At 38.5% G+C, this 17286-nt stretch overlaps 1 protein-coding gene across 1 annotated transcript in view; it reads left to right on the top strand.

The window, feature by feature from the left end:
- Positions 1-15978, top strand: part of ppfia1 (PTPRF interacting protein alpha 1) — a 50950-nt gene extending 34972 nt beyond the window's left edge. The window contains exons 17-29 of the mRNA XM_054620852.1: positions 1692-1816; positions 1988-2151; positions 2291-2384; positions 3468-3479; positions 4963-5044; positions 5997-6197; positions 6505-6567; positions 9643-9818; positions 10732-10829; positions 11050-11225; positions 12046-12114; positions 12214-12382; positions 14449-15978. Of these exons, the coding sequence (XP_054476827.1) occupies positions 1692-1816; positions 1988-2151; positions 2291-2384; positions 3468-3479; positions 4963-5044; positions 5997-6197; positions 6505-6567; positions 9643-9818; positions 10732-10829; positions 11050-11225; positions 12046-12114; positions 12214-12382; positions 14449-14510 (1491 nt within the window). The 3' untranslated portion in view covers positions 14511-15978. The remainder of the gene's footprint in view (positions 1-1691; positions 1817-1987; positions 2152-2290; positions 2385-3467; positions 3480-4962; positions 5045-5996; positions 6198-6504; positions 6568-9642; positions 9819-10731; positions 10830-11049; positions 11226-12045; positions 12115-12213; positions 12383-14448) is intronic.
- Positions 15979-17286: the final 1308 nt, after the last annotated feature.

The following is a 17286-nucleotide window of genomic DNA, read 5'->3' as shown; positions in this document are numbered from 1 at the left end:
CGGTCTGTTGTGCGTCTCACTAACTGCTTTTTTTTCTCCTCTCTCCTTTTTTTTTCTCCACGCTTCAGCCTAGTGACCTGCGCAAGCACCGCAGGAAGGTAAACTAGAGTCCTGCTTTAGTGTAATCACAATGTTCAGCTTTGGTTTCTTCATCACATCCCACAATGTATCATCCAGTGAGAACTTAAGCTCCTCTAAATACTCTCATAATCCCTTTTTCGAACATGTAAAGGTGTTAAAATCATTAGTTTCCTGTTATGATTACCTTGGTGGCAGTTTTTTTTCCTTTTGCATCACCATGTTGGTTTTTAATCTGTTTTATTATCTGGAGTTGAAACCATTAGTTAATTAATCGCTTGGTTAATCAAGAGAACGTAAATTTGCACCAATTTTGACGGTTGATTATTTGTTTAAATATTCTTTCAAGCAAAAAAAGGTTTCTCATTTGCTGGTTCGAGCCCATAAAATGCCCAAAAAAACCTTCTTCTCTTGTTTATATATATGAATCAAATACAAATGTAGGTTTTGGATCGATTAAGCATTTATAACATTAATATATCTATCACAATTCTTAGAAATTGTGATAGCGTCCGAACCCTTAGAGGACGATAATGTCTGTTAAAAACATTCCATACACGTAGATATTAATATTGTGTTCGATTTTCGCTGTTTTAATCGACATCAATATTGATCATAACTACCAAATATTTAATCATTTTCAGAATTTTTACCCTTTAAATTCCAGTTTGTTCACATAATGTAAGTGTCAAATAAAATACAAAAACTTATTTATTATTTTTTGTAAATTATAACTAGTTTTTCTCAAACATGAGAAACTTTCTCAAATCTGTTGGATAATAGTAAAAACAATAAATTGAAGGTCAGATTGAAAGTCTCTTGTAATAGAATGTTATCCTTCAACGGCTGTAGGATCAAAAAATCTAGTTTTAAATGGTTTCATATTGAGTGTCTGTATGTTGGTCCGTGTTTATTATAGATTTATAGAAGTTGGAAGATAAACTTCCAAAATGTAAAAAACAAAAATCTAACTTTTGCCACAATTGATTCCATTTGCATTAACTTTAGAAAAACAAAAATGTCTGCAGTGATGCATAAAAGTAAATCACCCTGACAGTATTTAAATTCTATAATTTAACAAATATAATATGACGGTATAAAGTAGAGATAATCTAGAATGAAGTTTAAATCCAGCAAATGGTGAAACAGATGTGGAGATCATGTGTGAGGGAGTTTCACCCAATGAGTTGCTTTAATTGTTTAATTGGCTTCCATGTTATCTGTTCTGTTTATACGTCTTTTCCTTGTCATTCCTGATTCATGACGACTTCATTTTGGGCTTGTCAATGTGTTTACTTTTCCAGTTTTGGTATTGTATTTTTTTGCCATCGCTAACAATTAAGCTGCCTTTTATATATTCCTGCTATAGTGTATTATTTACAGTGAATTATCTAGCATTGATATATATAGTATGTATGGACTGGTCCCAGAACACCAGGAGTGTAGCTGCTTGGTAAATAATATATGTAAAGGAATTTAAATGAAGCAGCTTTCTACTCAGAAGCTGCTCATGTTGAATTCAGGATGCCATCGTTATGTCTTTGCTCTCATGTCTGCAGTGAAACGGGTAAAAATCTCCCTCTCTAACTCATGTCCGTTCTGCCATAATCCAGTCTGCTCAGGACGACAAGGCCACCATCCGATGTGAGACGTCCCCCCCCACCACTCCTCGCTCCATGCGCCTGAGCAGGGAGGCCGGACACACTTCCAGCCACGAGGACATCAGAGACATCCGAGGGTAAGACGATGGAGAAACTCAGTCTGCCTGTCCACAAAAACACATAAGAGACGTTAGACTTTATTATCTATTTGTTGACATAAATACGGAGGCAGTTTGTGTAATATTGCGTCATAAGTTCTCTTCTACGGTTTTAGTAACTTCCCCGTTTTGCTCCCGTGGTTTGTCCAGCCTGCAGGACGGACAGGGCAGTAACCCCAGCAGCAGCAACAGCAGCCAGGACTCCCTCAACAAAGCCGCCAAGAAGAAGAGCATCAAGTCCTCCATTGGACGCCTCTTTGGGAAGAAGGAGAAGGGCCGACCCGGCATCCCCGGCAAGGACTCCCCCAGCCAAGGTCAGACACCACAGGGTTTGTTTTTATTCCGCTACAGAACACATGTTTATGTGAATGTAACGCCGCTCCGCCACGCTACCAGTATTGCCGTGTTCCCGACCCGTCAGATATCTGAACGCGGTGTGTTTTCTGTTCCTAGCTGGCACTCCGGAGGCAGAGGGCTCTCCTAAGGACGGTTTAGGAATGGGAACCCTGGGAGGCCCCGCAGAGAAGAACAGGAAGCTGCAGAAGAAGTAAGTGTCGTCCTAACAGTCCCACCCTCCACCCTCCACCCTAACCTACTGCTGTCTCCACAGTGTTTATGTAGACTGAGAAAAAAGTTTAAAGACGATGAGCCTCCTCACTATACAGGATGCTGTTGGTGTACACAGTGTAACCAACATAGCGTGAAATAAAGTTTTACTTCTGGTTGTTATCAGCTGATATAAAGTAAAAAAACATGTGACCAGGAGATCAACATGATTCTTTTCTAGTATCGTTACATTGTGAACAACAATGTTTAAATCAGCAGGAGGAGAGCTGGTTTAACGTTTGCAGCAGCGGAGCTAACTGCTAACAGCTAACTTACAGAGGTTCCATTGATTTACATTATGATGCGTTCAGGCTCTAATCAGTAAGAATGACTATTGGGCGAATATCTATTTATTTCCAAATCATTTGAGTTGTGTGTTTTTATACAAATAACAACTATAGATGACTGTACTAAAGTAAAACGATAATGTTTACAGTTTTTGATTGTTTTAAACTGACAACAGGGCGATGGGAATCATTTTTTCAGGACAGTGGGGAGAAACAACACCAAACATGATCGGTATCGGACGATATGGCGTCAAAAAAAATCATGATCGGAGCATCTTTAAAATGTTATAATTGCTCCTTTTTATTGGTTGTTGATCCGATCAGTAACTCATAACTGCTACCCGATCCAAACGGTCAGTTCTCTGATCCGCTGCCCCTCTCCAGGACGCCTTTGCTGATGTTCAGTGTTGATAATGAGTGTTGTTCACTCGGCGCTCCGGCTGAGCTCCAGGTCCGGCTCACATTCTCACCCGCTGTCACCCGGCTCACGCTCACTCCTCCCAGCTCATCCTTCCACTACACACCCATTTCCACTGCAGTTTACCTCCCACAGCTATTTTGAGTTATTTTTCCCCCGTTCTTTTTTTAGTTTTGTGCAAAACTTATTGCAAACACCATGACTGTTTTTTTTTGCTTCCATGCAGCTCTTAAATGAGTTCATTCTTTCTCTCTTATTGTTTTGTCAACCTCCCTCTTCTGTTTTTTTTTGTATCATCTCCTTCTCATTCCATGTGTAGTCCAAAGACGGGGTAAGTTGGTTCATGTTGCTTTTGCTTTGCCTTTTCTTCTTCCCACACTTGGCTTCACGTTGACCTCACCAGTGACTCTGAGGACCCCAAACATCTTGTCCCTCTGACTGTCTGATGGCTTTTCCATGCTGCTCTTTACCCTGCTCTCCACACAGGAGCTTAACAGGAATGTGTGTGTATGTGTGTGTGTGCTGCTTTTTAGTGAGTGGTACAGTTTCCTCTATCAGTTTTCCTTTTGGAGCATGAAGTTATGAACTGCAACTACGGGAAAAGTAACGGAACCAATAAGTCGGCTTTCTTGTCCATTAGTTTGAAAAAAGAAATCAAATGAAACACTTCAGTGTAATCACTGTGTTGCTGTGAAAGTCCTCAGGATTTAATTAAAGCTAAGTTGTTAGTTACAAACATGCTTTTGGACATAACTGTTCTTAATCTTTTCATTCATTCATTCAGTCTTTATTTTAACTTGACTATACATTGAGATGAGACCTCTTTTACAATATAGCAGAGTAGAAATGTTTTACAAAGAGTCCAAGGCAACAAGAAACACAAATTAGAAACTAGGATGAAAAGGTGATTTAAAAAAAGTACAAATCATTTTATTAAAATAAACCTTGAGGAAAGAATTCAAGCAACTTAATCAACAAAAACATTCCAGTCATTCCAGTAATAAATCCTCAGTCTGATCTGAAGCATGCATGTATAAAATGTCACCATAATCCAAGACTAATAAGAAAAAGGCCTCAGTCAATGTTTTGTCTGGGTTCGTTATGTATTAGTGATATGTGGCACATAGCCCCATCTAGTGGCCAAATACAACCACTCTCTTCATTTCATAGCATCAGTTAGGACTTGTTTCTGTGCAAGTGAATTAATCAAAACTCTTAGATAACGTAAATCCAGGGATTCTCTGCCAAACATTCCTTCATTTCCAACATGAGAATGTGCATAAAATGGACGACAGAGTTTAGAAAGCCACAGTGAAAGTGTTCCTGCCCTAAACGCTTCCCTCTCTGCATGTTATCTCCCCGACAGTCGTAGAGGAATGCATCCGTACTTTAGTGCTTCTATACGTAGACTCTCAAAGCTCGGGTCCTGGGAGAAAACTCTTTCCTGAACCCAGTCGCCTCCCAGAGGCCTAACAAAAGACCCATCTGGTGAAACCTGGATAGTAAAAGGCCCCTGAGAAAGGACCGAGGAGCTTTCTTTAATGCTTTGAGGTTTTCCAGATGTGTGTGTTTGAGTCTTTCTGGGTTTCAACTGCTTTGTTTTCTCTCAAACTCTCTGCTCTCTGTGTTGACGATGCATGTCGGTTGATGTCTCTGGGATGTCTCTTGTGTGCATATCTGGTCCAAAGGTGTATTTGGTGGAGTGCATATTGGGATTTTAATGATGGCTTTGTATGTGTGTAAATATATATATGGGTTTAATGGGCAAGTTAACTTTTTTGCATATTGGCTTTAACATTTATTTTGTGTCTCAGGCATGAATTGCTGGAGGAGGCTCGAATGCAGGGCCTACCGTTCGCCCAGTGGGACGGACCGACTGTTGTGGTTTGGCTGGAGGTAAGACACGGAGACAAAAGATCTATAAACTATTAGAATAGTGCTGTAACGGTTTGACTCGCATGTGAACAGCAGATTCATTACACAGTTTATTGAGTGTGAGATAAAGTTTTATCGACGATCTTTATTGGACGATAATCAGTAAATTATGCATTCAGGACATCTGCATTCAACTTTTCTAGTTGCCAATCTCCTATAATGTTACATTGTGAGCAACAAAAACATGTTGAAATCAACAGGAGGAGAGCTAGTAACGTTAGCAGCACCGCTAACGGCTAACAGGAGGAGAGCTAGTAAGCAGGCTAACAGGAGGAGGTTCAGTTCAGTTACATTATGATGCGTTCAGGCTCTGTTCAGTTAAATGAGTATTGTCTGAAGGTAAATTATAACATTATCATGATGTGTTCACATGTAATCTGTAAACTAGTATAAATCCAGTAGTTTGAAGGAGATGTTTTCACATTAATATAAAACAGATATTAGAGATGAATTATGATGTTTAACTTCCTAACACTAGCTCTAAGATTATAATACATCATTAAAATACTAATAATTTGGTTTTATCCATTAAAATACAATCTTTTATTTCCTTATCATTTGAATTGTGTGTTTTTATGAAGAAAAAAAAACCCTATAATTTACTAGAATAAAGAAAAAAGTAATACATTTAGTATTTTTGATGGTTTTCTGACTTCAGAGTGTTGAAATTAGTTCTGGGACTGTGGCAAAATGTTTTGTCTGGATCCTTGTAGACCAGCTGCTATAATCAAACAGCAAAGGGATCTGTATCTGACAAAATGGTTCATCAATAAGTAACTTTTTCTTTTGTGCCGATTTGATCCGTGACTCAAATCTGTGAGGTTTATGATCCGTTGCACCACCTTTGAACCAGTAACACGTTTATCAGCTTTCATCCAGGTGAACGTATGTCTAATCTCCTCCCCCCGTCCAGCTGTGGGTGGGCATGCCAGCCTGGTACGTGGCCGCGTGCCGCGCCAACGTGAAGAGCGGCGCCATAATGTCGGCGCTGTCGGACACGGAGATCCAGAGGGAGATCGGCATCAGCAACCCGCTGCATCGTCTGAAGCTCCGCCTCGCCATCCAGGAGATCATGTCGCTCACCAGCCCCTCGGCCCCGCCCACCTCCAGAACGGTACTCGTCCGACCCGTTAACGTGTCCCCAGAAACACACACACCTTTAATCACTAATATTAATAAGTCTTGATTATCTTCTAACTCTCTGTTTGCACATTCTTGTCACCTGATTGAGCACTTTTATTGCATTTTAACTATTTAACATTTACTAACTTTGGGATCAAACTCTTTTAACAGTGATAACAATGAATAAACACGTCTTTCTTCTTCTTCTTCGTCCCGCTCTCTTCCTGTCCTCCTCCATCACTCTTCCCTCTTCACACACTTCTCTCACTTGTGATTGGGGGGTTTTGTCAAATGATCAGACGACAGGAAACGTTTGGCTCACACATGAAGAGATGGAAAGTTTGGCAGCCACACCTCCCACGGTTAGTCTCCTCTGATTGGCCGGACGCTGGTGGCGTTTTGCTTCTGTGGTGACCGTCGGTGGCTCGTTTCAAGTTGCCTTTAGGACGGACAGACCTTCTCTCTCTGCATGCAAATATTAATATTCAACCATTAATCTGGCTTCATGTAGTCTCATTAGGCAACTTGAAACAAGACCTTTTTTCCTTTTCTGTTAGTTTGTGATTTTCTCCGTGTTGGTGTTCGTAGTTTCCTGTCTCTTCCTGTAAACCTTACATGTGTGTGTGTCTGTGCTTTAGTTAGTTTTTGAGTGTGTGTGTTAGTGCTGTACTATAAAATCACCTGCTGCCTAGTTTAATGCGATTTCTACGTGTGAATAAATATGTTTTGAACCAGACGGAACAAGGTAATCGGAATAAATAAACATGTAGGACTCCCTCCCACTGTTTATGTGTTTGTTCTTAAGTCAGCTGTTTCTTGACCAGTGTACGGTGTTAGCGTTGGGCGTTATGGCTGCATTTACAGCAAGACAATATACATTTTGTCTTACTGTTTGGAACAAGGTTGATTCTCGCTTAATTTATTTATTTATGTCTAGTTGTGTTTATAGCAAAGTACCAGCATGTCTGCTTTACTGCCATATTGGATTTTTATGATTTCTGAATCACTAACCAGGTTTACATGCACACTAATATTCCACCATTACTCAGAATATTCTATAAATTGTCTGAGTTATGCAAACAGCATGTTCCATTTGGATTTTTTCTAAATTAGGCCTTATTTTGATTAAGACTGGTGGGATATGGAGCATTCTTTGGAGATGTTTACAGCACATTCTGAACATGCGTCTCCAATGGGGATGTTTTAGGAGTTTGCGACACACGGCCTCTTTCCTGTTTAAGACGTTGTTTCATGCAGAGCAGTGAAAAGATTAGAATGTGTTGTATCTCTGTTATGCTGTTCATTCTGTACACATGACATCTGTGACACTTCAGTCCGTCCTGAGAGAAGGATCCCTCCTCTGTTGTTCTGTTAAAGCTTGTTTTTAGGGGAGTCTGATGTGAGGGTCTAAGCACATGTCTCATGTGTACAGATTGTAAAGCCCTCTGAGGCAAATTTGTGATTTTGTGCAATACAAAAATAAATGTAATTGAATTGAATTAAAGAACAGAGTTTTTCAAAACAGCGAGGGGTTCACCACAGCTGGAATAAGTGGGGAATTAAAATGATTAAAAGGACATTAGACATGGGGGCTTTTTAATCAGAGTTTTCACAGCTGCATGAAAACCGGAATTTTACTGGAATATTCATGTGAACAGCTAAGTAGGAATATTGTCTTTTTCAAAATGCAAAGGGCAACAAAAATAAATATTTTGTGCATGTAAATGTCTTCATTGTGATGAAAAAACTGATTTGTTAGATATCAAATTAGCTTGATTTGCAAAAAAAAAAAAAGAACATTCCTGTCGGGTTTGTTTAACAATCATTGTCTGAAGTGATTTACAGAAAAATTTGTTTAATTACAACGTATAATGATATTGGAAAAAGAAAATTACACAATGGTTATTATCCGTAATAGAGTATGTTATCCATAGTGCCCTCTCCTACACTTATTTGTTGTGTTTCTATCTTTGATGCTAATATATCTGCCTTGTTTGTTTGTTTCATATTTGTTTTCCACATGAAGCGTCTCTAACTGCACTGCTGCCTCACTAACCCCTCACCTTTCTGTTCTTCTCACCATGCTCACTCTAACCCTGCTAACACCAGGAGGATGACGAGGGCAGCTGGGCCCAGGTTTGCACACATCCCCCCCCCAAAAAAACACCCTCCAAATAGTTAATGTTCATTAACGTCACAGTTTTACCTCTGTATTTATTTCCAGATCACTTTTTCACTCAGATTGCATTCACAGCGCGCATGTTTGAGTTGTTTTGTTAGAAATTGAAAACAGTTTTGGTTCCCAGCAGAACCATTTGAACTTGGGATTCCCTCTTATCAACTGCAGAACATGATGTTTTATGCTTTTAAGGCTTTTGCACGACCTTAAAATGTTTTTAATTGAAGGTGAAGTACTGGAAAGAAAGATTGATAATGCAAATTACGCACAATTTTACCCACTATTGTGGTATAACTACTGTTAAATAACATAAATAATCCTAAATGCCCCAAAAAATAAGCTTTTTTTGGATTTGACCAAATCTGCTCCTGATAGTACAATGCACTTCAGATGTGGCAATGACTATTTATTAATTATTTGCACAAACATGGGTCTGCATTGAATCGAAGCAATGTAAAAAAAATAAGGCTTATACAAGGAACTTCGCATCAACTTAATTAAAAAAAAGAAATAACAAAGAAAACAGAACCCTTAGTTATCATAATTTAGACAAATAAAACAATCAGTAGACAGCATTCCAACTGCACTCTTCTCTTTAGAATTGCAGGCAGAAGATCTTATACTCTATTTTATCTAAATTAAAATGCTGCAAATTCTGAAACCAAAGTGCATTTGTTATTTTTAAATCATAATTCTGTTCTGCTTTTTATTCAATATAACATTTTTATTGTTTGTACCATTTTGCTCATTGTCGCTTGACTTTTTTTTAGAACTAACTCAGTGTTTTTATCTCGTGGTTGTCTAGCTGAAGTGAAGCGAAACCTGTGGTTACCGTGGTTACTGTGCAGCAAGTCGGGTTTCCTGTGTGAAAACCTCAGAAATCATTGAAAGAGTAAACAAACAGCCACACAGATACAATAAAAAGACGAACTTATAGAGTAAAAGCATTAAAATTACATAAAAAATGTATGTAATGGAAAAAAAATATTTAATTCGAAATTGATTGTTCTAAGGAAGCACATGTAACAGATAGAATACTTAATATTTATATTAAATATTAACAGTTGATGCTTATATACTTCATTTAATAACAGTCCCATTATGAGATTGCAAGAAAAGTTAAGTTTGATCACTGAAAGACATCCGTCATTTTCAATATCTTGGAGCAGTAATTACCTTCTAATTTACGAGCCACACTTTCCATCTTTTCAACACACTCACACAGATACTCATTAAGTCATCTCTTCTCTGACCGCAGACGTTGGCGTACGGAGACATGAACCACGAGTGGATCGGCAACGAGTGGCTTCCCAGTCTGGGTTTACCTCAGTACCGATCCTACTTCATGGAGTCCCTGGTGGACGCCCGCATGCTGGACCACCTCACCAAGAAGGACCTTAGGGGGCAGCTCAAGATGGTGGATAGCTTCCACAGGTAAATAACGAGAATCAACGCCAGACGATACAGACAAAAACATTGTTTGTCTTGTCTGTTTGCTTTTGGAGATTTCTCCTAAATTCACCAAAAGTTACCGTTAGATAATGCCTCATTAATAACTTTTGATGAAACTTGTAATATAAAAAGTAATCATCTTAATGTCAGTAATCATCTGGTGAAGTTTCATGTTGATATCTATTAGTTTTATTTTTTTACCCTATTCACCTGTAGAGTCTTCAACATGTATGTAATTTAACTAAACATATCTTTAAAGGACGTTTTCTCTAAATGAGTTTTTTCTCAGACTCTGATCCATAAATCTCCACTTCAGTAGCTCTTACATACACCAAACTTTACAGCTTCATTCCTCTCTATATTCTGAAGGTTTCTACAGAGGGGTTTGTTCATATATCATTCATAACCTGATTTATACAACATTTATTACTAAAAACATGGAGAGAATAAATTTTTTTTAATGGCTGTTTCTGGTTTATGGAGTGATACAAAGAGATGTATAAAATTCCCTCTGTAAAAACCCTCGGCTCTAATATATCAACAAAATGAAACAAGAATTTTGAGCCGTTCTTTATCCAATTTTCACATTTCTAACCTGGAAATAAATGCCCGTTTAAAAGGATAATGCCTCATTTGCATTTGAAAACGTGTTATACAAAAATGTATTGTCTTCATGTAAGCAATGAGATGGAAAAGTTTCAAAAGTGTGATATCGTTGGAGACCAAAATCCACAATGAATTTCTCCCACATTACTAGTATTCTCTGTGTGACCTCCATTTTTGTCCCAAACTGTGAAACTCAGGAATGAACATCAATGTAACAAAAGTTGATTTTTGCCAAGGAGCAACTAGTGCTGATCGGAATAAACAACTGTCTTTGTGTTTTGTGCCACAGGAACAGTTTCCAGTGTGGAGTGATGTGTCTGAGGAGACTCAACTACGACAGGAAGGAGCTGGAGAGGAGAAGAGAGGCGTCTCAGATGGACCTTCAAGGTAACAAACACCCGCTGAGTTGTGAGCAAAACTACTCGACTTCTTCATAGTGGTGTAACGGATCATAACAGATCACTAGAGTCTCATCTAGAGTGTTTATTCTTTCTTATTAAAAACATGCTATTCAAATGATACGTTCGACCAATACTAATTTTCACTGAACAGAGCCTGAATGTTGTTCTGTGAATGACACTCTGCGGTGGGTTTCTTGTCCCTTCAGAGGTGCTGGTGTGGAGTAATGAGCGTGTGATCAGCTGGATTCAGGCCATCGGGCTGAAAGAGTACAGCAGCAACCTTTACGAGAGCGGAGTCCACGGGGCGCTGCTCGCTCTGGACGAAACCTTCGACCACAACACCCTCGCCCTTCTGCTGCAGGTCCCCACGCAGAACACACAGGTACGCACCGCTCGCCAGCGGTTTCACCCACTGACTGTAGCTTTAAATATGGTTACAGATGTTCTTCATGTTCAGGCTGGTTTAGTAGATTTGGAGCTCGTCATGGTTAAACATTGTGTAATAATGATACTAGTTACCCGGAGAGGTTAGAAGGATATATAAGTTTCTAAAATGTTACGTTTCTACCTAAAAACCTGTGGAGCTAACATTAGCAGAGTACGTTAGCAAACCTTCTATGCTATGCTAGCTACTGAAGGTTTACTGAATGTATTTTAATGATTGTAACAGTGAATAAAATAAAGTTTTTTTGTACAGTGAGAAAGACCTTTTTGTTAAAGAGTAAAATGCTCTTTGTTTAACCAGAAACGGCAGCTATAAATCGCTCTTGCCAAATACACAAGACTCCGTTGACAAAAACAGTAATTTTACCATGTCAGAAAACACACTTAATTTGAACTCACCAAACCTCATTGGTTCATCTTTCTTCTTTTTAAAATATTCAACAACTCTGGTTGGTTCAAAATAAACCCTTAATTCACACTGTTTGGTGTGAAAATGTCAGAAGGGGAGATAAAGGTTAAACATCAGAGAAGAAGTTGGGAAAAACAGCTGTAGAGGCAGAATATATATATATTTTTTTATATATATAGCCCTCCTTTTGAACACTGATTAGTTGTTCTATGTAGCTTTATTAGGGATTGACGACTATTAAGCATTACTTCCTATATTCGATCATTCCTTCAGCCCTATAATTAATTTAGAGTTCAATGGGTGAGTTCAGTAACAGTCAACTGTTCCTCCTCTTGTCTCTCTCTTTTAGGCCAGAGCGACTCTTGAGCGTGAATACAACAGCCTGCTGGCCATCGGCACAGAAAGGAGAATGGAAGAGGTGACAAAAACAAACTCACTGGCCAACACAGCCACACAAACTGAGGTATGAATCATATTTTTTAACACACCTCTCTCCACCTCTCCACCTCCCTAAAAGGATGACGATAAGAACTTCCGCCGAGCTCCCTCATGGAGGAAGAAGTTCAGGCCCAAAGACATGAGGGGGATGTCCTTGGGAGCGTCCGACACCCTGCCCGCCAACTTCCGAGTGACCGGTAGCGGCTCTGAGTCTCCCTCCACGCCGCCAAAGAGGAGCCCGATGGAAGGTAAGCAGGACAAAGAGTGTGTGCATGTGTGTGTTGGCGTGTTTTAATATGGTCATGGCTGCTACTTACTTTAGACCGACTTCTCTGACTGGCACTGATTCCTCGTGTACTCGTGTTTCTTCTGGAATGGCTTTGCTGCTGTGCCGTTTGTTGATAATGCTGTGACTAACGGCATGTCTTTGCATGTGATTCTGCCAACATGGAAACACAGGAAGTCAGTCTATACAGAGGCTGGACACTGCCACAGTCAGGACCTACTCTTGTTAACATACAACGGTAAGCATCCACTCTGCAATAGTAGAAGTACACTCAAAGCACACACAGTATGGCTGTTGCTTCACTGCAGAAGAGGGGTGGGGGGAAAAAATCAATAACGTGTAGTATCGCTTGATTTTGCGTGGCAATATTGTAACGATACACAAACGCGATGTATCGATCTTTTACTATATAAACTATTAATATTGCAATTAGGGATGTAGGGATTAACTGCGGTTATATAAGTCATGTTAACTGCTGATTAACAACAAAGTTTAACCATCAGTGTGAAAAAAAGTTTTATTGCCATCCACCATCGGCCAATATTCAGTAAAAGTATGCGACCTGGAGATCGGCATTGATGCTTTTAGTCTCCAGTCTGATATCGATACACTGGGAACAATTTAGCAATGTTTAAATCGACAAAAGGAGTTAGCTAGTGACGTTGATAATGTTGACATTAACAGCTTTTGTTATAAAGTACGGAGCAGAGCTGTAGGGAGGTTCCATTGCGTAACATTGTGGTGCTTTCGAGCTACATTCAGTAAAAATGACTATTGGTAGAAATTAAATTATAACGTAATCATGATGTGTTCAAATGTAATCTTGTAAAATTTAGTTTTTGAACAAAGCAAGGTAGAAACTTGAACAAAACCAGTTGTTTGTATCGTCTCCTTACCTAAGTATTGAGATTATATTGTATCTTAACTTCGGTGTTGTAGATAACATTGTTTCGTGACTCAAGTAGCGTGATATCGTATCATGACTTGTGTATCTTGATAATATCATATTGTGACTAAAGTATCGTGATAATATCATATTGTGACTAAAGTATCGTGATAATATCATATTGTGACTAAAATATCGTGATAATATCATATTGTGACTAAAGTATCGTGATAATACCGTATCATGACTGAAGCATCGTGATAATATCGTATCATTACCTATCTATCTTGATAATATCGTATTGTGATAATATCGTACCGCCACTTAAGTATCGTGATAACATCATATCGTGATAGCATCATATCGTGATAGCATCATATCGTGATAGCATCATATCGTGATAACATCATATCGTGATAACATCATATCGTGATAACATCATATCGTGATAGCATCATATCGTGATAGCATCATATCGTGATAACATCATATCGTGATAGCATCATATCGTGATAACATCATATCGTGATAGCATCATATCGTGATAGCATCATATCGTGATAACATCATATCGTGATAACATCATATCGTGATAGCATCATATCGTGATAGCATCATATCGTGATAACATCATATCGTGATAGCATCATATCGTGATAGCATCATATCGTGATAGCATCATATCGTGATAGCATCATATCGTGATAACATATCGTGATAGCATCATATCGTGATAACATCATATCGTGATAGCATCATATCGTGATAGCATCATATCGTGATAACATCATATCGTGATAACATCATATCGTGATAACATCATATCGTGATAGCATCGCATCGTGATAGCATCGCATCGTGATAGCATCATATCGTGATAGCATCGTATCGTGATAACATCGTATCTTATCGGGCCTCTGGTGATTCCCCCCCCACTGCAGAGCTGCTCGTCTTTTTCCAGCAGCAAGCAGCTTTTCTTCTACTGTACTTGGCTTCAATAACGCATGTTGTACGCCTCTCCTCTCCTCTCTTCTCCTCCCTCCCTCCCTCCCTCCCATCACCCGGCTTCTGTCCTGCTCCTCCTCTCGTGTCCGTTCATCTCTCTCTCCCCCTTTCTCAGTTTATCCTCATTATTTCTATAGGTAACCGCTGGTCCGAAGATGAGGGGGAATTCCCTGCATACAAGACCCGGATGATGAACTGACATGACACTAAAAAGAGATGTTTTGTTTTTCTCTGTCGTCGTCACAGAGAGAAACTTTACTCACCAATCTCAGTATCCCTAGAGGAAACTTTTAGATCTATCTACATTTGTTATTATATTTATGTAAACCAATGGGACATTTAATTGATTTTAGAATTACTATGTAATCCCTTTTTTTGCCTCTATCCTCTTTAATCAACCCACTTTTTAAAAAAAGAAACATTTCTCCACTGTGCCCGACGTATTAAAAGCTCAGCTTTCAGATGTATGTAACTGAATGTTTCTATTGTCTGGAGTTTGTATATTTCTACCAACAGACATTTTATCTTATCTTTTTTATAATCCTGATTCTATTGACCAGATGTATGTTTTTTTTTTTTTTTTTTTTTTTTCCTTTCTTTGATTTGAATTCTAATCATTGAATTTATGCTTAAGTGTCTTTAATATGTGATATAACTTAATTCATATCCTTTTGCCGTTTTTAACTGTTGTCATTTTTTGTAGCTTCTTACCTGTGGTTTTGTGTAAAAGCAGCTCTTAGGTCAAAGGATGTGTGAATATCAAGACAAATTGCTGGACTGTTTCACAAACTGCTCGACACTGTGAGTCATCCATCGCCGCTGAAATAACTGCTGGCAAGACAGGTGATGGTGGCAACAGATATCATGTGAAACACACAGTATATATTTTTCCTTTTTTCTCTTCGTTATTTTCCATATCTGCAAAACCAAAATGAATTTTAAAGAATTAAAGCCATATAACAGTAGCGGGAGAATAAAAAAACCCTAAGAGGGCTTCTTTCGGATGCAAGTGGAAGCAGAATCAGAGGTTCTATAGGTGACCTTGCATGTGGTAACTTCTCCTCTTATCCCCACCCCTCCACACACCAGCTCGCCCCCTTTAACAAATCAAACCTCCCCTAACCTCTGGAGAGACACACACACACTCGTACAGGAGGACTTTAAACGTACGGACGTGTGAAACTCCTTCGATGGACCAACTTCACTGAGGCCTCAGTCGATCCGCTGCGATCCGCCCACATACCTTTTTGTACGAAGACTTCATATCGAGCCTTATCGCTTCTTAACTCTCCTCTCTGTCGTCTTGTTCTTATTTATTATCACTCGCCCACATCGGTTTGCTCCTGTGAATGTAGCGACCCCCCCTCACATCTAAGTTGTTCCCCGTCTCCAAACACCGGTTCCAACATTTGTTTTCACGGCAAATGAGGAGGAACCGAAGACTTTTCTTTCCCATCAAACCTGTAGTTGAAGCTTAAAGTAGAAATGCTTTGTTTTTTCTGTTTGTGATTTAGTCATTTATGCACAATGCAAATCATGTTGCTGTTGTTTTATCCCCGGCTCTCCCCTTTGAATCTTGTAACAATGATGTACAGTCTTGAGTACTTATAAACTACTTTTATCACAATATTATTTATTGCTTACTTTCAATAAAATACTGAAACTCATTTTCCACTGCAGATAAAAAAAAGACTAAAGCTTGTCCTTTGAGAATTTCTTGGCTTTTCCTGTCCTACTTTTGGTTTCCTGTTGGCTTTTTCTCAGGCAGCCTACTTTAACAAAGTCCTTGTTGAGTGTGAATTCATTTGGGAAATACGGCAAAATGCTTCCAGGACTCTTCCCGTTAAGAGTGGGCGCTGTTTGTTGGAAAAGTTCAGACGCTTTATTTTATGGGTCTGTATTTGCAGAATCATTTTCCAGAAGTTTTCCTGAAAAGTACCATGTCATTTGGTGTTAATTATAAGGACAATTAAGACATCGTTCAGCCCAAACAATTCAAATAAATGAGACAGTTAATTGAAAGTGAAACAATTAACAGTTTCAGTCAGTGCACTGCTGGTTGGCTGAACAAAAAAACATATATGAAGAATAAAGTTCCCATGAAGTAATGATTATTTACTTTGTTTTAATGGGTCGATACTTTACAGGATATTCCTGTTTTCCCTTAAATTGTTTGGAACGTTCCAATGAAATTACAGAACCTATATAAAGCATTCACACCCCTTTTTATGTTTAATGGTTTAATAATATTGCAATTAAGGGGATTTAATGTTTTTGGCACTTACCAACTGAACGAGACCCGTTTGAAAAACTATGCTAAATTAACAGGATTATTTACAAATCTAAAATTCAAAGGGTTAGTGAGCACGCACTGCTGTCGGACTCAAACAAATGTGGTAATCTGATTTTATTTTCGTCTGTAACCAGTCAATGATCAAATCTGTGATCATATGACATAAACACAGCATATCCTACTTTATCAGCTAGGATGAAATGATAAAAAGTCCTGTGTTCATTTACATAATTGTCTTTGTTTTTTTGAACAGTCCAATAAACGTCATCAAGATGCAGACTAGCGTTCCAAATCTGACCAAAGAAAAATTGGTATTTAACTGAATGGAGAGTTACACCTTCATGTATACATGAATACATGAACAGAACCTTTATGATTTTTCCAAAGTTATGCATTATTTTTGGAAATACATATTCATTATTTTTAGTTACTAATTTATTAAGTTTCTTATTATTGTGGGATACAAAGTAATTTTAAGATACCAAGCCATTATTTTTAGATACTAATCCATAGTTAAGATACTAACGTTTCTCATTAATTCAAGAAAGTTTGTCATTGTAATGACTTATATGAGTTGTTTTTTTTATGATAAGTTATTATTTTTTTCTTAAACATGCAGAGGAATAATGGGCTTCATGTTTCCATGATTTCCAGTCAAATTTGCATTTTACTCATTCAAATT

This window comes from Anoplopoma fimbria, chromosome 2 (genome assembly GCF_027596085.1).
Source record: "Anoplopoma fimbria isolate UVic2021 breed Golden Eagle Sablefish chromosome 2, Afim_UVic_2022, whole genome shotgun sequence".
In the NCBI taxonomy this organism is placed as follows: Eukaryota; Metazoa; Chordata; class Actinopteri; order Perciformes; family Anoplopomatidae; genus Anoplopoma; species Anoplopoma fimbria.
This window is presented reverse-complemented; position numbering and strand designations above follow the sequence as displayed.